Source organism: Plasmodium vivax, chromosome 7, assembly GCF_000002415.2.
Source record: "Plasmodium vivax chromosome 7, whole genome shotgun sequence".
Taxonomy (NCBI): Eukaryota; Apicomplexa; class Aconoidasida; order Haemosporida; family Plasmodiidae; genus Plasmodium; species Plasmodium vivax.
Genome location: NC_009912.1, coordinates 1,366,036 through 1,387,475, shown reverse-complemented (window position 1 = coordinate 1,387,475; position 21,440 = coordinate 1,366,036). Strand labels below are relative to the sequence as shown.

At 44.6% G+C, this 21,440-nt stretch overlaps 4 protein-coding genes across 4 annotated transcripts, besides 14 other annotated features; all 4 read left to right on the top strand.

The window, feature by feature from the left end:
- Nucleotides 1–1,172: 1,172 nt before the first annotated feature.
- Nucleotides 1,173–1,198: a microsatellite.
- A 1,857-nt stretch (nt 1,199–3,055) lies between these two features.
- Nucleotides 3,056–3,081: a microsatellite.
- A 435-nt stretch (nt 3,082–3,516) lies between these two features.
- PVX_086915 (early transcribed membrane protein (ETRAMP)) lies at nt 3,517–4,080 on the top strand (the record flags this gene model as incomplete). Its single annotated transcript, XM_001608277.1, has 1 exon — nt 3,517–4,080. One exon carries the CDS (start codon nt 3,517–3,519, stop codon nt 4,078–4,080), a length of 564 nt encoding a protein of 187 aa, XP_001608327.1.
- Nucleotides 3,929–3,949: a microsatellite.
- A 225-nt stretch (nt 4,081–4,305) lies between the features above and the next one.
- Nucleotides 4,306–4,416: a microsatellite.
- A 1,467-nt stretch (nt 4,417–5,883) lies between these two features.
- Nucleotides 5,884–6,985, top strand: PVX_086920 (hypothetical protein; the record flags this gene model as incomplete). Its single annotated transcript, XM_001608278.1, has 2 exons — nt 5,884–6,066; nt 6,320–6,985. The coding sequence occupies 2 exons, from the start codon at nt 5,884–5,886 to the stop codon at nt 6,983–6,985; spliced, it is 849 nt and encodes a 282-aa protein (XP_001608328.1).
- Nucleotides 6,685–6,710: a microsatellite.
- Nucleotides 6,986–7,216: 231 nt separating the features above from the next.
- Nucleotides 7,217–7,240: a microsatellite.
- Nucleotides 7,241–7,558: 318 nt separating this feature from the next.
- Nucleotides 7,559–7,604: a microsatellite.
- Nucleotides 7,605–8,483: 879 nt separating this feature from the next.
- Nucleotides 8,484–8,518: a microsatellite.
- Nucleotides 8,519–8,547: 29 nt separating this feature from the next.
- Nucleotides 8,548–8,575: a microsatellite.
- Nucleotides 8,576–10,194: 1,619 nt separating this feature from the next.
- PVX_086925 (hypothetical protein) lies at nt 10,195–11,667 on the top strand (the record flags this gene model as incomplete). Its single annotated transcript, XM_001608279.1, has 1 exon — nt 10,195–11,667. The coding sequence occupies one exon, from the start codon at nt 10,195–10,197 to the stop codon at nt 11,665–11,667; it is 1,473 nt and encodes a 490-aa protein (XP_001608329.1).
- Nucleotides 11,668–13,072: 1,405 nt separating this feature from the next.
- Nucleotides 13,073–13,100: a microsatellite.
- Nucleotides 13,101–13,518: 418 nt separating this feature from the next.
- Nucleotides 13,519–13,563: a microsatellite.
- Nucleotides 13,564–14,552: 989 nt separating this feature from the next.
- PVX_086930 (cytoadherence linked asexual protein (CLAG), putative) lies at nt 14,553–20,011 on the top strand (the record flags this gene model as incomplete). The annotated part of the gene is made up of 9 exons (XM_001608280.1): nt 14,553–15,308; nt 15,478–16,060; nt 16,177–16,230; nt 16,423–16,485; nt 16,621–16,752; nt 16,884–17,069; nt 17,367–17,525; nt 17,728–18,494; nt 18,725–20,011. 9 exons carry the CDS (start codon nt 14,553–14,555, stop codon nt 20,009–20,011), a joined length of 3,987 nt encoding a protein of 1,328 aa, XP_001608330.1.
- Nucleotides 17,995–18,082: a microsatellite.
- Nucleotides 18,119–18,148: a microsatellite.
- Nucleotides 19,675–19,713: a microsatellite.
- Nucleotides 20,012–21,440: the final 1,429 nt, after the last annotated feature.

Sequence of the window (21,440 nt, the reverse complement as noted above, 5' to 3'; positions counted from 1 at the left end):
GCGATTCATTTCTGCCAACCTAAAAATGAACAAATTGAAAATGCGCAAAGAAGCGACTGACTAATATATACATAATTTTTTTCAACTTCTTTCGAATAAGAAAAAGGGGAAAACAAATCACTCATTTTGTGTAAGCTGCAAATTAAGGGGGGAAAAACTTAGCTCAATTTATACAACAGATTAAATCTCCCCCTCATCATTCCGCCACCACGCGCGCATTTTGTCCTGGACTGAACGAAATATTTATTCGTCAATTTGTTCATCAATTTATGTATGTACCTGCCGACGAAGCAGCTTCGCATCGCGAACTGCTCATTAAGCGAGAAAATGGCAAAGAAAAACGAAACAATTGCAATCGTTGCGGCAGTAAACGAAGCGAATGGGGTGACAAAAACGGAAGCGCGAAATTTTTTTCCCGAAAGAATCACTCGAATTCCATTTGAGAGAAGCTCTCCATTTTGAATTCCTCATTTTGGATGGTCTCCCAATTTGGAAGTGAACCTTTTTTTGCCCTCATTTGGCCTTTACCCTGCTGTGCCCTGACAAGGCAGGCCCAGAACAGGGCCCCTCAAATGCACTCGCCCCGATTGCACATTTTATCATTTTACTGTTTTACCATTTTATTTGTCCCTCTCGTGAATGTGCTCATCCAAAAAAGCGGTGGAAAGGGAAGGGTTCCCTCCGAAGAGAGTAACCCCCTTTACATTACGTAAACGTTCCTTTCCTCCTGAACGGTCTGCGGTGTTCAAATTGTTCCCCCGTGAGAAGAGGCAGCACGGACAGGTTTCCTCCCTCTTCGTCACCTTCCAAAATGGCAACAAAATAAAATAACGAACTATGCAAAGAGGCGCTCTTCCCTTGTTGAGCGTCCACCCCTGCACAAGTCATCCCTTTTGAAAAGCGTCTCCCCCTAAGCTGTGGCTACCAGTTAAGCCATCAAATGGGTAATATTTCTTTAGAGAGCCCCTCCCTCCAATGCAATAACTCATTTTTTTTAACACCCAATAAGGATAACTACAAAAGGTATCTTATGTTCACCTGGTGTGTGCACTATAAGAGCTAAATGGGTCCACGTAGTCACTTTTTTGGGGGGGTTCCCTCCTCTCCGTTCGTACCTCCGGGTTGGCAATTAAACGCTCACCTACCCGTCCGCCTCAACGTACAGTCACCCATATGAATCATCTGCACAGGTGATGTTACTAGTCTAGCCCAACCCATAGACGCTCTACAAATATCTGCCGACACATGGACGTGTCCACAATTTTGAGTATAACTAAAATAAATTCCATTCCTTCGCAAAAATTAATAAAATAAAAAAAACGAGTAAAATGATTCGGTTTCCTCCCTTCCGTCATTACTGACTGTGTTCAAAGGGCAGTGCTCCCTCCCTCCACATGGGATCTACCCTTCCTACGCATTTATGCCCATACGAGTTAACACCAAAATGAAGGAGCAGATGACCATGTAATGAAGCCTGCGAGCGGGACACACCATCCAAAAGGCGTACACTTAAATATGTTATCCCTAAGGAACAACGCAAATTATGTGCATTCCCATCACTTCAACATTCACTGTTGAGAGGTAACTGACAAAACCGCTTTCGTTGCATCGTCACACAGGCACCTTTTAATTAGCACAGAAAGAGCGCTGTGGGGGAGTCATTCAAATGGCTAGCCAAATTTTGAGATAGCTATTTTTTTTTTTTTTTTTTTTTTTTTTAATTTTTTTTTTTTTTTTTCGAATGGAACAAACATCCCATGGGGGGAAGCCCCCAATGGGGAGTAGCTAAATTGTTAACTCGTCAAAAATGAAAAATGTAGCGATGGGGAGATACCATATGCCTATCTGGTACGCATACGTACATTCTTACACGCGTCCTTTTTCGCTTCCTCATGGTTTGCCCCTAAAACGATCAGGATGAATGGAGCAATTTTACCGATATGTTCCAAATGGGCATGGCAAAAATTTACGAGAAATAATCACATCCTTACTGTTAATACTCTCAAGCACACACAAGTGCGATGAATGAATGAGGATGGAACGGTAAATATTTTTTTCCTTTCTTCGGGGGTCAATCTCGCGTGTGTACATTTCTCACTTGTGTGTGCTCGGCCGACTCGTATCCCCCGCGGGGATTAGTACTTTATTTTTTTATTTTATTTTATTATTATTTTTCCCCGTGTGTTCCTTTCACCCCTCCCTGAGCACTTAAACCACTCGGCATATACAAACAATTCTGCAAATGCAACCAGGTAAGCAGTACAATTACACACTTTCGCGGATATTTTCACGGGCCTGGGGCGCGCGCTCAGGAAAGTGGCCGGCAAGCGCTTCGCGTACAGTACTGGGGGGTTTGCACTTTCGCATTTGGTTCTGGAAGTGAGCGCCACGACACGAAAGGGGTGACTGGGGTGAAAAAAAATAAAAAAAAAGCAATACTATGCAATATATGCAATACTACGCAATAATACGCAATACTACGCAGTACAATGCAATAATATGGCAATAAAGCAGCAATTAGTGATGTAATGTCCGCACAGCGGGACGACGCATGGCGCACACGCGGGGTGCCCCCCCCTAAACTTGTCTTTGGGGGAAAAACTATCGCTTGGAGAGCAAACGAAGTTACAATTGCGCCTATTTTTTTTGGCGGAGCGTCAAATGCGAGGGGGAAACTAACCCGGCGATTTGCCTTCTCGGGCAGCGCACCAAGCTGTGCATCCGAAGAAACACACACACGCGCATGCATGCATGCATGGGTGTATGCACTGATGCATTGGCCATCGACGCATTGACTATCGACGCATTTACTTAACGATGCATTTACTTGACGATGCATTTACTTGACGATGCATTTTTGTGTTGGTTGGTGCTCCCTGGGTGGAAATTTTATTTTTCGAAAAAAAAAAAAATGCGCAACGAAATGTACATTCAGTAAGTTAAAAAAAAAAAAAAAAGGAATTGCAAAAATAGATGGAAAGGCTAACATGGTAAAGAGGATATTCACCCCGCAAAAGGTTATTCACAGTTATATGCATTCGCGGGCGCTTGTTCATATTCACCGCTAAGGGAAAGTTCCATTCGCTAAACGTTCTAGAGTAATCATTTCCCCTCCGCCGCGCAGTACACACACAATTGCACACTGTTTAAGAGGACAAACCTCCTGACCTGACAAGGTACCTAAATCGATGCGCATCGACTGCTCGGAAGTGAACAAATGGGGAAAATGGAAAAAATGGGAAACATGAGAAAAATGGGGGGAATGGAAAAAATGGGAAAGAAATGAGAAAAATGAGAAACACTTCCGATGCATACACACATTTGTGTGGCCTTATCGAAACACTCTCCACCTTTATCACCATTAAAAGGGTGACAAAGTGGGACGGATTTTCTTTTCCCCCTTTGTACGTCACCACGATAGACATATTTATAACCTTTTTTTTTTGTTAACCCCTTTTCAGGCCTCCTAGGTGAAATTCTTTTCATTTTTTTTTTTTTTTTTTCTGGCTAGCCAAAATGAAGGTTACAAAAGTGCTGGTAACGCTGGCTGTTTTAGTGGCCCTAAATTTACTCACACCCTGCACATGTAAGAATTTATTTCTGGAAAAAGTGAAAGCAAAACTAGACGCATTCGATAAAAATATGAAGAAAAAGGATTTCAAAAAGAAGGTGCTCATCTCATCAGCCATTTTAGGGGCAGCCATTTTGGCAAATGTACTAGCTGGAATAGGATACTACAGTTATAAGAAAAAGGAACAGCGTCATCATGAAATGAATGATCATTCCGAGGATTGTAAAATGCACGCAGCTGCAAATAAACATGCCAAGCTCACTAAAGAAATTATGGAAAAAGTAAATCGAATGTCAGAAAAAAATATGGCCAAAAGTTTCAAGTCAGGAAAACCAGATTACCCAAAGCTAAAGGACATTATGCTCAGCATGGAAAATGAAGTCAAAAAGAGAAACGCAAATTTCGACAAGTATCATATTTCAGACATGTCCTACGATGTTTTCAGAAACCTTTATCATATATCTGAGCTGTGGAAAAAGAACCCAAGCTTAATTCCGAACAGTAAATAAACCAGTGGGTGGCCACCCAGTGCTTAGCCAACTTGAGTGCAGGCTGTGCGTATCGCCCCGCGGAATAGCTGGTCAGCCGTTTTGTTAGCTCTCCATTTTGCCCCCCTTTTTTCTCTCCTTTTTTACTCTCCTTTTTTCTCCTATTTTTAAAATTTCATTGATGAACGCACGAATTTACACGCACGCACCTGTCTCTCCAGTTTATCCACCCAAACGTGTTAAGAAGTGAACTGATCATTTCCCCCCCAGCAGTGGCTTGGCCCACTGTGCGCACGAAAAAGGGGGCAATTAAGCAATCCGCCGAGGAAGCCTCCGAGAAAGCCTCCAAACGATGTAACCCCATGCATCTCGTGAGAGCCCCCACTGTTCCGCGCTACTAAAAATGGCAACAAAAGGGAACATCTTGATCGCGGAGGGAACAACTTCATCGCGCAGGGAGCAACTTCAACGGGGAAGTGCCCTTTTTTAATCCTCCCCTTTCGCATCACACACATTGCAAAGCATTTCACCAACCGTTGGGAAAAGGAAGCCTTCCCGTTTTCCCCTCCAAAACGGGAATATCATGCAGTTGTGAAGCACTTTCCACTGGAACGTTAAAAAAAAAAGAAAGAAGTGTAGAAGCGCCCTCGTAGTAGGCGAGTTCAAAGAACTAATCTGTTGTCCTTTTCTCTACAGTTAAAGGTTCATGCAGTGGAGACCAATCACGTCGTTCATCAGGGTGAACTTGTCGCGTAACATGTTGGGGAAAGTCGCCCTTCTTGCTCCGTTTTTTTTTTTTTTTTTTTTTTTGCGTCTTTTTTTTATTTACATTTGTTTTGTTTTTTTTTCCCAATATGCCGTTTTCCCCACTCTGGGGGAATGGCGCCTCCGCCTCTGCTGCCTTGTTCGCCTCATCGATCCTATATTTTCGCATTTTTTTGCAAAAAATTGACGTCCAGCACGTGTGTAACCCACCCACCTTGGCATAATAACTAACCAGGGGGCAACCCCCCAAAGAGGGAAAAAAACGCGCTTCGAATGTTTCCCACCCAGGGGGGCGCATCATACTTACTCTCTTTGGTTCATTTGTTCTTTTTTTCCCGCTTATGGTGACCCACTTTACAAGAACGCCATTTTGTCCTTTTCAACCTGGTGCAACCATTTGTGTAAAAGGGGACCCACCGAAATGGGATGCAAAAAAAAGAAAAAAAAACTAAGTGACCTTTTCGGGATGCCCTTTTCCCTATTGACATCTCTGCGAATGGGCAACCTGCTCCATGTGTAATTTACACTTACAAATGCGTATTTCACGTGGAAGCACCATTCGAAGAGTAATTCTCCCCTCCTCCCCTGGTTGTGTCGAATGAGGAGGATCAATCTGGTTGCATGGCCAAACTTCCGTACGTATACACCGTAAGCGTTACGCATATCACGCCAATAGTTCACTTCCCCCAGGGGATAATAAAACATACGCACCTCCGGGAAACTGCCATGATGCCTTCCCAAACCATTTTCACCCCCACACACATACGTAACGCGTATGTGCATTGTGTACACATGCGCCACTTCCCATGTGCAACACTCTGCTGACTTAATTCATTGCACATTTGTTTTTTTATTTCCCCCCGTATCACTTTGCACACTTTCGCTAAGTTATCCACACAATAAATATAAATTTTTCTCCCCTTCTCACTCTTCCCTGATTCTCCAGATTGTCAACTTCCGTTTGTACATCCCTGTGAAGGTACTGCACAACCGAGTTGTATATTCCCCCTTTTGGCAAAAAAAAAAAAAAAAAAAAAAAAAATAGCTAGCTAGCGAGCCATGAGTTTGAGTCAGCTCATATCCTTAGGCAACAACTCCGTAGTGCTGTTAAAAGACATAATTGGGTCTAAATTAGGGTCACTATTTAAGACTAACCCTAACCAGGAGTACCCACTCCCCAATATTATTTCCTATTCTGGCTTTCTCATCCTAGTGTGCACGGCGTATAAGTTATACGAAAAGGTAGCCCAACTGGTCCACATCAAATGAGGATGTGCGGACATGGGGAGTCATCCCCTTTTTTTTTTTTTTTTTTTTTTTTTTTATATCCCATGTTCGCTCGCTGTGCCAAGTTGTCGTGATCGCGTTCCGCCAACACATATGTACATACATATACATATGTGTAATCGTGTGCACAAAACCTTTGCGTAACTACATGTGCATATATCCTTCTGAGCACATTGATTTCCCCCCCTCCTGTTTTCACCCTTGCAAGTACTACGAAGGAAACGAAGACAAGCTCGAATTCGCCGGCACCACGGTGTTCGAAGCGCACAGTGCTGATTGGGAAAAGGAACAGAAGACCCTGTCTGGCCAGAATGATATAAGCAGTAAGCAGAGTACAAGTGGGGGCGAAGAACAGGCCGGAGAGGAAGCCGATGAAGAGGGGAACGAGTACGAACTGGACGAAGAATTAGGGGAGGAATTAGGGGAAGATTATGGGGAACAGTATGGAGAGCCGTATGGGGGAGAATATGGAGAAATGGTTGACCAGCATTATGGGGAGGACTATGGCGGAGGAGAGTACGGCGAGGAGTACGACGAAGACGGTGAGGAATACAGCGAAGAAGACAGTGAGGGGGACAACGATGAGGAGGTCATCCAGCAAGACGGTGAAGAGGTCGCTCAGGGGGATGATGAGGAGGTCGCTCAGGGGGATGATGAGGAGGTCGCTCAGGGGGATGATGAGGAGGTCGCTCAGGGGGACGATGAAGAGGTCGCTCATGCGGACGATGAAGAAGTCTCTCAGGGGGACAATGAAAAAGTCTCTGAGTCAGACGACGAAGGGGTCACTCAACAGGACGATGAATGGGTATATCCGGAGGACCAACACGGAGGAGTGCACTACCAACTAAAAGACGAGGAAGTGCTCGTCAAATAGTCAGTGGAGATGTGAGGAAAAGGAGTCACTCCTCCTTCCCCCATCTTTCTATGCATTTAGAACTGCTCAAAAATGCAAGAGCAATTTTTTTTCCAAGTGTCCTTTGGGTAACCATAACCCGTTGGCTACCTTTTTTTTTGCACCACTTTTTTTTGCACCATTTTTGTGTACCCCCTTTCTTTTGAATTTCTGCATATACGTACCCCAGGTGGCTTCCATAACCCTGAACAACAGCTCGATGAACGCTTCCCCCCCTCGGAATTTTGAATCCTTTTTTTTTTTTTTTCCTTTTCGCATAATTATTGCTCTGCTCAATTTGCACCTTGAACGAAATGATATACATATGCTTTCTCATTTGTCCGTTTCTAGCACAGTGGGGAGGGGGGTAGGTATGCCTTTGGGTTTGTTTCCCCATGTTCGCCCCCTTTCACAGCTTACATTTGCCATGCCCAGGTGTGCTTCTGTTTGGAGGTGAAAGCATGGTGGTGAACTCCCCATAAGAAAAACACCTCATTCAACTTATAAGAAGCAAACAGGGGGTGGGAAAAATAAAATTAATGAAGAAGAGACCCTACCAAGAGGAACACAAACAGCAGTGAAACAAACGAGCGAAAGGAAAATTGTGCAGTTGGTCGAACTAGCGTATATGGACCCTTTGGCGGGATTTACAGCTGAATGTGCTTAAACGGCGAAAGGGGGGGGGAGGGACTAAACATGCAGTGGCACATGCATGTGGGGGTATATCATCTGATGGGTATCATCAAAGGCTTAATCGTGGCTAGGCACCAACGGAAGGGGGTCGCTTCGCCTGTCTGTTGGCTGTACCACTCCGGGAGCTGCGCTATTTTTATCTTTTCCCCCAAAGGAGAAAACGCCTTGCGATTGAGGGCGCAAAGTGAAGGAGGCATAGTGATGGAGGCAAAGTGAAGGACGCCAAGTGATGGATGCAATGGCAAGGGTGCCCCCCTTCTTAAGCGATTATCCGGTGAGTATTCGCTGCTCGCTGGGGATCGACATGCCGTTTTTCACATTTCCCCCTTGGCCAGATTACCCCCCTGAGGAAAAACCTTAAACTCTCCGCCCAGTGGCCCATTGCACACACGGGGAGTCCTTCACACATGAGCACACACTTTATTTTACCCCCTGGGGAGTTACCATCGCATGCTTACTGGCACAAAATTCCTAACGCACACATCATTACGAGAAAGGGGAACCATTTGTTGCACTTCACCCCCGTGCCCTTCTCTGTACGCCTTCCTTTTTGCCCCCTTTTACGAGCATAAAAATAATCCTTCAACCTGTGCGTCATTCCTTTTGAGCTTATGAGAGGTGGAGCACAAATGAACAGGTCATCACAAAGGAGGCATATTAACCATTCAGGCTTTGCATAAAAACAAATTAAAATAATTGCTCATTTCTGTTATGGTGAAACGCGTTTGGGAAGACTCTTCTCTGTACTTGCGGGAGAGTGGATAAGGTGTGAACGTCCTTGCGCGGCTTCATTTTTCTTGCGACTTTTTTTAATTTGCTGGGGTATATGCACTTATTGCGATAGGCTAATCGATTAGCGCGTGTGATGATGGTCCGATCTGGGGAGCGGCAATTTGACCGAGGAGTAAAGCACTTTAAGGTCAGTAGCGTAGGAACAAACTATTTGCACAGCGCGTCATGCTCTTCTAACCCTGGAGAGGAACGGAGCAGGGACCAACTCATGTTTTGTGTGCGGTGTGTATGATCCACGAGTGAACAATTTTACTTTTCCAGTAAGGTGTGTGGAAAATCAATTGTGCTTTTAAGGATCAGAGCCTCGCAAGTGTGTTTAGCTAGGTGTGTGATGGGAGCCCCTTTAGCGCGACTGAACAAAGTCGGCTGACTAGACTCTGAACATTTCCCTGCGCGAGTTGATCTAGGATAGCGCAATTTGTTCTAAAGGAAAAAAAAAAAAATAAAAAATAAAAAAAAAAAATAAAATAAAAAAAAAAAAAATAAAATAAAATAAAAAAAAAAAAATAAAATAAAATAAAAAAATAAAATGAAAAAACGAAACACTAAAGTGAAAAAATGAAACACTAAAATGAAAAAATAAAATAAATCGAGTTACACAAAATTGTGATAATACACATTTCTTTTACCCAATGGTTCCACTATTCTAAGTAAAAAATGAAATAAAACAAATTAAATGTATCTCCCAAAATATATTTTTTTGTGTTTTACCTTCTGCCGTTTACCATTTTTCTCGCAATTTTTTCTAACTCTTAAAAGTTGACAATATTTTTCCGTACTCCTTTTTTCGTTCGTTTTTTTGTTCTTTTTTCGCTGCATTTTTGCGTCAATTTTTGCGGCAATCTTTTTTCCCATTTTTGTGTCACTTTTTTGCCCATTTCTGCGTCACTTTTTTGCCCATTTCTGCGTCACTTTTTTGCCCATTTTTGTGTCACTGTGCTCCCCATTTCTGCCCCTCCGTCGCATCCCACCTAACATTCCCCTTTGTCGATCGCTCGCTTTCGAAAGCTGGAACACTTCTTCACAGCGTGGTTTATGCACCCGCAGGCCGCTATACCACCGCTATACCACCGCTACACCACTGATATACCATCGCAACACCACCGCTATACCACCACTACACCACTGATATACCATCGCAACACCACTGATAAACTACCGCTACACCACTGATATACCATCGCAACACCACTGATATACCGCCACTACACCATCGTCATACCACCACTATACCTCCACTACACCACCGCCACCCCACCGCTAACTCTCCAAAGGGGATTATGTAAACAGGGGCACTTCCACCCCCAACCGTCACTTGCGTAACATGTTTAGGGCTAACGATGGATCAGGAGGAAGCACCCATTTCCTTGGACCCCGGCTAGAGGGGGTTCACTCCCTCCCCCCAGGAATCCCGAACACGTTTGATTTATTTACGAAATATAAAATATTCACCCCCTTTATTATTTTCTACTTCACCATGATGTATCTCTTGAGCGTCGTCCGCAAAACGTGCACGCGGGTTAGACACGGGAGCGTTGCCCGCGTCTGCTCAAAATGTACACACACACATACACATGTGTGTGTGTATGTGCCGATACAATTATGTAATTTAAATTTTTTTTTTTTTTCCCTCCCCTTTCATGTAATCCGCTTTAAAGTTCCTCCACAAAGGGCACTACTCGCCAAAGAAACTCTGCATGTCACCAATGAAAAGCCTACTGCACATGAGAAACGACGAAAAGGGGGCCACAAACGGGTGGTACCCATATGAAGACACGTACAGAAGCCAGCATTTTAATAACGACGAAGAGATGAGTGTAAGCGAATTTAAAGGGAAAGAAAAGGAAAAATCACTGCATGTGAGTAAAAAAAGTGAAAAAAAAGGACCCCTTCTGTATGGTCTCCTGGACGACCAGCACAGAACAAATCTCCGCCTAAAATATGGCCAGCTATACAAAGGAATAAACCAATTTAACGATAAAAGGAATACTCACCTAGGCGAAGAAGATGATGAGGAAGAAGACTCTGATGATGAGTCAGAAATAGACTTAGAAGACGACTATTACGATGACGACTACTACGATAGCTTCGATTATGACGACGGGGAGGACAACGACTCGGAGAGCTACAAAGAAAGAAACAGAAAAATGCGCAAGCGGGTAAAAAAAGCGATAAAAAAAGAGGTAACAAAAGAGGTAAAAAAAGAGGTAACGAAAGAGGTAAAAATGGAGGTAAAAAATGAACTGAAGGAAATTTTCAAAAACGAAATGAAAAAAAAATTACTAGACGAATTGATTAAAGAATTGAAATTGGAACAAATGGACACAGCAAAGGAGGGTGGCGAAAATGCACAACTCACATTCAACCAACAGATACTGCAAGCAATTCTACGGGATGAGATCTCCAAGCGAGCACAAGCAAACAATCATCTGATAAATCCCAACGCTCCGAAAGATCTATGGCAATTGAATCTCGAACTTATTGAAGCAGAAAATAAACATAAGAAAAAAAAAATAGAAGAACAGCAAGTAGCTACTCTACTAAGACAGGCACAAGAAGAAATCAACCAACTCCAAAAACAAATTGAAAATGTGAAACATAAGAGGAACATTTATGTGCATCCGAATGAGGAGTACAAACAGCTGCTGTTCCTGTACCCACAAAATAAAATGTTCCAGGAAAAGGAAAAAATAGGACTCGTAAGGGAGCTGCAAAAGAAATATCAAATCAAAGCGGAACAGAAGCAGAAGCTGCTTGAGCAAATGCAGAAGGTGCAGAATGAACTGCAGCTCGCGGGTGACGAAGTGGAGGTCCTGCGCGCAAGTGTTAAAGCGAAGGAGGAGGAAGAGAAATATAAGGGAAAGGCAAACCAGCCGCTTGGCCAACACGCTCGAGTGGAAGCCAGAGCGGAACCCAAAGCGGAAGCGCACCTGCCAAATGTACCGCACCTGTCACACCTACCGAAACAACCGCAACAACCGCAACTACCGCCAGCACCATCGCTTGCATCGCTGCCCGCCCAGTGGAAAGGAACAGCCGTCCCGGCGTGGGCAGAGAGATCGCCACTGCCAGTCAAAATCAAAATGCTATCGGATGTGCAGCAAAAACTCGAAATGATGGAATCGAAACTGCACCCAGAAGGAGAAAAGATAGAACAAAAGGTGAACTACGTCTACTGATGGACAGCGGTTCCGAATGGCATCTTCGCAGAAGCGTCACGCCTAAGGGCCAACCTAATTCGATTTTCTTACGTGTGCACCCCCATTCCTTGTTCTCATGAAAGAATAAAGAAAATAAAAAAATTATAAAAATTATGAAAATCATAAAAGTCATAAAAATCATAAAAGTCATAAAAATCATAAAAATTATAAAAATGCACAATATCGAATGTGCGCTTTCTTGTTCATTTTTATTTTTACTTTAACTTTCATTTTTTTGTACACCTTTTCCCCTTCTCCATATAAGCACTTATGTTGTCACACTCGTTGGCGAAACCTCCTATTTTTTTACCCCCCTTTCCCAGCGTTAATTGCATTTCCCCCCTTTTCAAAATGATATATAGCGTATTTTAAATCCCATCTTATGAATTAATTCCTAAATTGATCTTCTTTTTTTTTTCTTTTTTTTTATGCTATTATTTTTTCCCATTTCGATTAGTGATGCTTACGCCCATGGGTGTGTGGGTGAGAATGTGCTTTATGTTTTTGTCAGCTTTTTTGTCTTTTTCTTTTTTTGTTCTTTTTGCGTGAGTTCATTTTTGAGTTTTTTTTACGTGTCTGTAAGAGAGTCCGTTTATGTCCCTTTTTTGAGTCCCTTTTTTACGTCCCCCTATTGAGTGTTTTTTTTTCGTTTCATGCCCACTGCTCGCATGACGACGCATAACAGCACACATCTCACTTACCCATTCCGTGGAATTCCAGGAAAGGGGAAAAATATTTTTCAATCGACTATTAATCTCCCCCGGCGTTCAAGGCATTTCGCTCCTCCCTCTCATTCTTCACCAATGGCTGTCAGGTTCGTCCACCCATCCGTCCGTCCATCCGTCCGCCCTTTATTGCGCTCTTTCTCCGCGCCTTCACCTTTTAGTATGGGACAAATGTTAGGATGGCGAATGGGGGGAAGCGATGTTAAAAGTGAAGCTTTGCGCCGCTACCCACGCGCAGTGTAACTCACGCTAGGTATGCCGTTTAAAGGCGAGCGTGCAAAAAATATTCTAAGGGGGGGAAGGACACACCACAGGGTGGAGAAGCCGATAAATACACGTATGCACCGCGCGCCGACGTACTGTGCGCATGCGAATTCTAGGCAGCGCCCTCAGTTGTGTGTCAAGGGGGCGCGCGCGGGGGAAGGAACAAGAGTTGCAATTATTTCCCGTTATTCTGCTTTTTTTTTTTTTTTTTTTTTGTTCTTATTTTGTTTTATTTTTTGTTCCCTTTATTTTGTCCCTCTTATTATTTTTTTTTTTTTTTGTCCTCATTTTACCTTTTTCTTTTTTTTTTTTTTTTTCTAATCTCCTTTTTTTTTCTGCCTTCCCCTCCGATAATAGCTTAATTCTGTGTCGCCCCCCTTGGCGGAACTTTACGCACAAGGGGAGAAGCGTGCGTTGCCACCACCCGAAGTGGCGAGTGCCACTTTTGGAAAAAGCGCATACACACCCTCCTTATGCACTACCCCATATTCATTTCATTTGGCGAAAAACACAGATTTATGACAAGTGCACTGTGCATTTTTTTTTTATCGATCTGCGTCCCTGGCGCCACTCTCCAGCTGTGCGCTCTGTCCAGTTCCTCCCGCGCACGAGTTGTATCCATACGGATGCGCATACGGATGCGCATACGGATGTGCATACAGAAGTGATATAACGTAAATGTGCGTATTTTTTTTTTTTTTTTTTTTTTTTTGAGTTAAAAATAATCGCAAAAAGTGTACAATTGGCAGGTTCACAACCAAGATTAACAAGATAACTTCAGCTTAAGGCTAAAAAGACTACGTGCACAGTTTTTTTTATTTTTTTTTTTTTTATCATAAAAACGTTAAGCTAAAGTTGTATTCCCCCTTCCCTTACCTCTCCTTTTTTTTGTTCATATTTTTTTTTTTTTTTCACCTTTTTATGTATTTTCCCAAACTGTCCTCTTGCCCCAAGCGAGAATTTTTTTTTTTTTGGGGAAAAGCTGCAAACAATTGTTCGAAAGGAAGAGGCAGAACAGTTGTTACTGACCGGCAAATGTGAGTATCGGAAAAAGTGTGCACATTTGCCGGGTGAAAAGAAGCGGAAAGAAAATGAACAGCTGAAAAAATTGCACACACGGTGCTGAAAGTTTGCCGGAAAAAAGGACAAACGGAGAAAGCGGAAAAAAGGAAGAAAAATAAAAGAGCGAAATTGCCAAGTAACGAATAAAAAACGAAAACGAGCGAACGGACGGACGGGCGAACCAACCGACCGAGCGACCGACTGAGCAACCGACCGAGCAACCCTGGCCAGAAGAGGCAAAGGCAAATAGAGAGCCCAAGCCGCGGAGCAGCCAGGGATGCCCCCCCCACCCCCGTTCTCTCTCCAGAGAAACACTCCGTGACGTTCCAGTGCCAGCAAAGCTACATGCGCGCCCTCAACAGACTGAAAAATGTGAGTGGAACGGAATGCGCCTTCTGATCCGTTTATGCACACGCGTGAAATTATGGGGGTGTCCCCCGCGTTCCTTTGCCCTCCGCTTCGCAACCGCGTCGTAACCGCGGCGTAACCACATCGAAACCGCTTCTCCACCGCTTCTCAACCGCTTCTCCACCGCTTCTCCACCGCTTCTCCACCGCTTCTCCACCGCTTCTCCACCGCTTCTCCACCGCTTCTCCACCGCTTCTCCACCGCTTCTCAACCGCTTCCCAACCGCTTCTCCACCGCTTCTCCACCGCTTCTCCACCGCTTCTCAACCGCTTCCCAACCGCTTCTCAACCGCTTCTCCACCGCTTCCCCCCCGCAGCGCCGAGTGAATGCATACCCAAAAAAGCAAAAAAGCAAAAAACCGAAAAATCGAAAAAGCAAAACGGGAGAAACTAACCTTGCAGTAAAATGAAAATTTGGTTTATCCAACAAACCATATTTTACATCGGCATCACCCTCGTGCGAAAAATAGCTTGCTCCTACAAAAATGAAAACATAGAAGAGTTGAAAAGAATTATAGACAATGCGGAACTGTATGCTAATTTGGAGAAGCTAGAGTACATGATATTGCAGACGCTGGAACAAGACAAGCTCAAATTACCCATCGTAAGACATGATGTTCGCAGGTATTTTGATTTTTCTAAATTTAAAATGATCCCATTTAAGGCGGTAAACCACCATGATCGTGAGTACATTGTCCCCACTGTCCACTCGGAAGCGGAAGACATCATAAAATATGAACATGCATTAAAAACACAAGTTGCCATCGACTACAAGCACGAACTCTCAGATTTGATTAAGAAGAAAATACTAATCGTACGGACGCTAAAAATTATTAAAATTATGAAAATACCTATGAATGAATATAAAAAGAGTTTCAAAATCAGTGAGGCTTTGCTCAAATTGAATAATCTTTTCACCAATAAAAATGACCCAAAAAATGATGATGAAGTTGGCACCCGTATGATGAAGAAGCGTATTTTTGGGAAAAGGGGCTTATCTGGAAAGACCGTCCGAAGGAGGATAGCGCTCTACATGCCCATAGACTTCCAGATGGACATCATCAATTACAACGATTTGCTCTTCACCTACCAGCCCAACATAGAATTGATGAGGAAGCTGGACCGCAAGGCCAACTACTTCGACATCGGCATATTCAACTACGTGGGTTCCCACTTCGTAGGTGTGTATCGCAGCGGTTTCTGCAGTGAGGAATTATGGCAGACCCGAATTTCACTGCGCGTCGTTAACCCTACCGCCTTAATGCCGTCTCCTCCCTCCTTCATTCCTTACCACCTCCCCCGCAGCCCTCGGCCACTTCATCCTGCTCAAGCTGGCCCACAAGCACTACAATAAATTCTTCGAAATTGGCAACCTCAAGTTCCACAACTGGAATAGCATCCTACGCTTCAACCACTCGGACAGGTACAAAGTGCTGGACCTCCTCTGTGACGAAAGTAACTCTTACGAAGGGGATAAAAAGAGGAGGGAACTTTATCTAAAAAACAATATATCGTCCACCACAGAAGAGTGCACCATCTTGGAGTTCCTTGTACATCACATTAACAAATATCAAATGGAGCTATTCACAAATGATGCCAAGTTAAATTTAAATCTTCAAATGCTCATGGAAAATTTCCATTTAAAAGAAAAATTTTTTGACTTTATGTGCAAAAAGGATAGCAGCGGGTCGTGTTGCATCTATGATGGTCCTAAGTTTAAAGAAGAGAAGCAGGAGGACATGCCTTTCGTGGACAAGCATAACTATACCTTCGAACAGACCAAACTGATATTCCCCATAAAGAGCAATCCGCATGACATTTTCACGAACTACGTCAACTTTATAAAGTACTACAACGAGTTCAATGGGGACCAGGTTCTGTACATCCACCTGCTCAACCTTATCGGCCTTTTGAGTAAGGCACTTTTTTTGCAAGTACCTGATCGTTTGGAAGTGCTCCTTAGTTACAAGCACTTCTGATATTCACCACTTGTGCCGCTTCCCATCTCTGCCACTTCTCCCCAACGTCAGATGGAAACATAGGCGCCTACGTCGGGTCTCTCTACCTGCCAGGGTACTACAACGGTAAGGCCGCCCACCGGAAGGAAAGAAAAAAAACACGCACAGAAATGTTGCCTAGAGAATCACCCGAAGGGTCATAATATCCGGAGCCGTACACACCACATGTGCAGCACTTTTCTAACAGATGGCTCATAGGGAGGGCACACTGAGCTGACTATACATTATCATCCACCCCCCACACACACACCCTCGCAGCGATACAATTGGCTTACGAAGACAACCGACCGATGAAGGACCTCTATGAGAACCTCGTAAAATGTAAACATGGAGGCGGCATGTCGGGCAGTCTACCCCCAGTTGCCTGCTGGAGGTGCCACCCTCTCGCTTAAAAATCGCAGTTCGCCGCTAATTCGCCGCTAACCCACCGCCAACCCGCCGCTAACCCCCTTGCAGGCGTCGAGATGTGCTACAGCAGGACCAAGAAGAACAAAACGCTGGCCTTCAAAATCAGCTCCATATTTAAAAACAAAAAGTTCGACTCGTCCAAGTGCAACATATGCGAAGGAACCCTCTTCTACATAAACAGTGAGTTTGCGCGTGGAGTCGCCCAACACCGCTGCTTCAACGTCGGAGGATCTCCTTGCCAACCTGGTGCTATTCTTTACCCCTCCGCTAACCCCACCTAACCAACTTCTTCCCCCCTCGTGCACGTACAGACCAAGTGCAGGACAGCATGTCCATGCTGCAAAAGTACAACGGATACACGTCGAAGGTGCTCAAGGTGAACATCGTAAGCCACCTGATTCGGTTTATGAATATATATGAAGAGTACAACAGTTTCCTGATGCACGACCTGAACTGGTTTACCTTCCTCTTCCTATTTAGGATGACTACTTATAAAGGTAGCTGGAGGGGGAATTAAGGAGGCATTGTCTCTGAGGGGGACTCCTAAGGGGAGAGCTGTTCGCGCTTGCCTATAGTGCACATAGTCACAGCACCTGGGTGGAAATCGCACCTGTTTCTCCCGCGGGAAAGGTGTCACTCTCCGTTGCCCCTTTTAGTCACCCCTCCGATTGTATTCTTTGCTGCTTCGTCACCCCTCCGTTATATTATTTGCCGCTTCGTCACCCCACTGATCACATTCTTTGCCTCTTCGCCACCCCTCCGATCACACTCTTCGCCTCTTCGCCACCCCTCAGACATCGCGCAGTACAGCATATCCAACGCCATGTACCTGGACCTACAAGACGAAGACACGCAGAAGAAAACCATCGTGACGTACCACTGGTATCCCTCCTACTTGAAGAAGTACATCACGAACCGCACGAGGAAGAACGAGGCGGTGAACCTTCTGGAAGGTAAGACGCGGCGAGGGGAACCGCAGGATTTGCCAGCAGATGGCTAGGCAGAGGGGCGGGCAAGGAGATCACCAGCTGGGTCGCTCCACGCCGCATTATCCACGCCGCACACCACATACCGCTTCAAATCGCCCGCTGACTGGCAACTCCTCTTCAAAACGCCTCCTCTAATGGGGCGCCGCTTCCCCCCCCCCCCCTGCAGAGCTCGAAAAGATGATAGACAAGGACATCATAGAGAAGATGAAGAAGTGCATCAAGTTCGTGATCCACGTGAGCTCCGTGCTGCAGATGGACTTCTTCTACTACCTGAACGAAACGCCTCTAGGCGAGCATCACCCATTTGGCTTGACGATGGACATCGAAGGGAGGTTCAAAGAGTGGTTCTCGAGTTACATGTACAATTTCCCCCTAATAAATTACGAGCACCCCAAGGGAAGATACAACATGCAAAAGGAGCAAAAAAAGGGAAAATTCGTGGCGCCCAAGTATAGCAAGTGGACCTTGCACTTGAAGAAAATCATCGAGAAATCCTTTATCAATCAGTTTAATCAAAAACACGTGAGGACGTTGTTCAAACATTTCGGCTCCTACAACATAAATAACAAAATTATGCTCCTCAGAGATTCATACGAACTGTACTTAAAAAATTTTGAAAATATTTATTTCCTTGGAGACATTATGCTTTTGAGGAAATTTTTTGGAGCGACCCCCAAATCGATCATCCTAAGACAGCAGATACACTACTTCATGCACAACATCTTTGGTAACCCCCTGAACTTCTACAAGTTCGGTTTGATCTACGGGTACACTTTCAATAAGGTGTACCTCAAAGAGATCGTGGACGCCTTGTATGTGATTTATCAGATGAACCAGGCCATCTTCACCGAGATGTCTTTCCTCCAGACGGTCCGCTTGCTCTTCCGGAAGATTCAGTACAGCTTCTTCTCCCACAGGCGCAACGACGACATAGTGAGTGGCAACTGCAGTGTGTGCCAACGGCAGGGTGCACAGAGCATCCATCAGAGGGATTGAGCAGGGTGCTCTCTGCGCGTGCGAACCAGTCAGGAGAGGCACCACCGCTTCTGCACCACCGCTTCTGCACCACCGCTTCTGCACCACCGCTTCTGCACCACCGCATCTTACCTATCCGCCTCTCCCCCACGCCAACCGACATTTTCGCCGCTCCACCCCCCCCGCAGAGCATGAACAACATCTTCTTCTTCAGCGTGCGCCAGGACTACTCCAAGCTGAAGAAGGAAGTGCGCGAGGAGGAAATCCACCTGTCCATGGCCTCCCGATTTTACGAAAAAACAATGTACACGCTATTCCAAATGATGTTCGTTACACGCATAAGCAAACACATAAACAAGCTAGACAGGAAATTTGGAAACGCCAGTATGCTGGGTCTAACAATGGTAGAGGAGCCGGCCCTCCAGTTTAAGTACGTCTATTACGGCAGTATGTTTGATAGCCTCTTAAACGTCTTCTTCCCCATGTTTATAAAAAAACCCGTCGTTCAGCTCAAATACGGAAAGACCTTTGTCCTGGCCAACATGTACAAACTCGCATCGGAACTCTTTGCCATCTACAATTTGAACAACCTGAGTGTTCTTTGCGACTACCAATCTATGACCAGTGCCAATGCCTACGTCTTCCGCAAGACGATGAAGTTCCTCGACAAAAAGTTTTTGCCCCTCGTCGTCGCGGCCTTCTTTATGAAGATCAGCGATGAGATAAAGGAAGCGAATTTACAAGGCGGCTTCTGGAAGAGGTACTACACGAACCGACTCGAGGGAAAGAAGATCATACCATATTTCGTTTACCTGACCTTCTACACCAGTGGAAACGCATACTTGCGGAACCATTTGTTCTTCCCGAATCCGCTGGGCCAAGAACTGTCAAAGCAAACGGAAGGCCTCACAAATGCTCCTCCAAAGGAAAAGCCAGAGACGCACCGAATCAGTGGAGTTATTTTACTGGGAATGGTCCACTCTCTATCAATTTCATTCTTCATTTTTACCCTCGTAAGGTGGTATGCCTTTTACGATAACATTATTTTTCTATTGAGAAACACCTTCAGAGTCTTCGACAGGTTCTACACCATCCTGGAAAGATATATAAACTCATTCGTAAAGAGAATGTACAACAGATTTACAGCGGATGTGCTGCTCAAGTCGCTCAGACGAGCCTACGACCGAGCCAAGGATGAGGGCTACTATGAGGAGAGCATGACGGCCAGAATTAGTAGTAAGCTGTTTGGACAAACGGAAGGTGAACAGACTATAGAACCACCTCCCGTGTTGTCAGAAATTGACATAGAAGCTGTTCAGAACAATAGCAGTCTGTTCTACGTAGACAACGAATCCCTGTTCGAAGACCTCGACGATGACGAGCAATTCCTTAACCAGAGAGATATCATTTTTTACGACGATAATATTGACAAGAGGGGCATTTACAACTTTGTCCCCGTGAAGAACACGTATTAGGCGGATGTGCGCGGTTATGGGGGCGGTCATTTGGGCCGCCACCCGAGTGGGCGGCATATCCCCATCGTACGCATGCAGTATACGGGGTGGTACGACCATCCACCGGAGACATCCTTTTCCTCTTCGCGCCCTTACCCCTTGGGGCTATCACATCCTACCATGCAGTGGCGGAGGTTCCCCGTCCAGGGATTTCCCAAATCGAAAGGAAGGCAAGCGTCGTTTAGCTTTTTATTTTTTATTTTTTTATTTTTTTTTTTTTCCCCCATGTCTGCTTTTTCATTTAACCCCCCACTGATTGTCCTTTCTTTTCTCCGTGTGGCATATAAACTTTATAGACTTTAATTTTTTTTTTTAAGTTTTATCAAGCTGTTATTAAAAAAGAGTTTCACCGTCGTTGGTTTGGGGTGGCACCGCAGCGGCGCACACGCGGTTATGCTGTTACGCGGTTATGCTGTTACGCGGTTATGCTGTTACGCGGTTATGCTGCTATGCGGTTATGCTGCTATGCGGTTATGCTGCTATGCGGTTATGCTGCTATGCGGTTATGCTGCTATGCGGTTATGCTGCTATGCGGTTATGCTGCTATGCGGTTATGCTGCTATGCGGTTATGCTGCCATGCGGTTTCACATGCTAATCGCTCTACGTTGCGCACCAGTGTGGACTCCCCTTGGTCATCTGCACACGAGCGATTTGGAATTACTCTGCCACTGGTTGGCTCCCCTCCAGGGTTTTCCCCCACTCGGCAGTCACCAACAACTGTAGATTTTTTTTCCCTACTCCAATGTGCTCACTGGGGGAAGACCTTTTCACCTTTGATAACCATGCAAAGTTGTAACCGGGCAAAGATGCATCCCCACGGAAAAAGGGGCACGCACTTTTACGAAATGTTAATTAAATTTGTTTTTAAAACTTCCATATGGCGTTGTTCATAATAAATGGTATTTTTTCGTTTTTTTTTTATTTCGTTTTTTTTTTCCTTTTTTTGGCCTTTCCTTCAAAATGCACAGTTAATTAAAAGCGTAAACACGTAACACAAATTCGGAGTGGTCGGCGGGGCCAATTTGAGGAGCGCCACACCGATTGCGCATAATGGCATGGCGAGTTACCTAAACAAGTGTGCAGGTCGTGTGACAAATAAAAGGAAAATGCATTCGCGCTACCAAAAAAAAGAAAGGAAAAATCGAAAAAGAGAAAAAGGGAAGATGCAGAAAAGGCGAGAAGGAGAAAAAGAGAAGATGCAGAAAAGGCGAGAAGGAGAAAAAGAGAAGATGCAGAAAAGGCGAGAAGGAGAAAAAGAGAAGATGCAGAAAACGCGAAAATGCTAAAGGCGAAAAAATATAAATGGGAATATAAAATGCATAACACAAAACAGGTATGAGGCACTTTGCATTCTCCCCAGGAAGACGTCGCTGGGGAGGATATATCTAC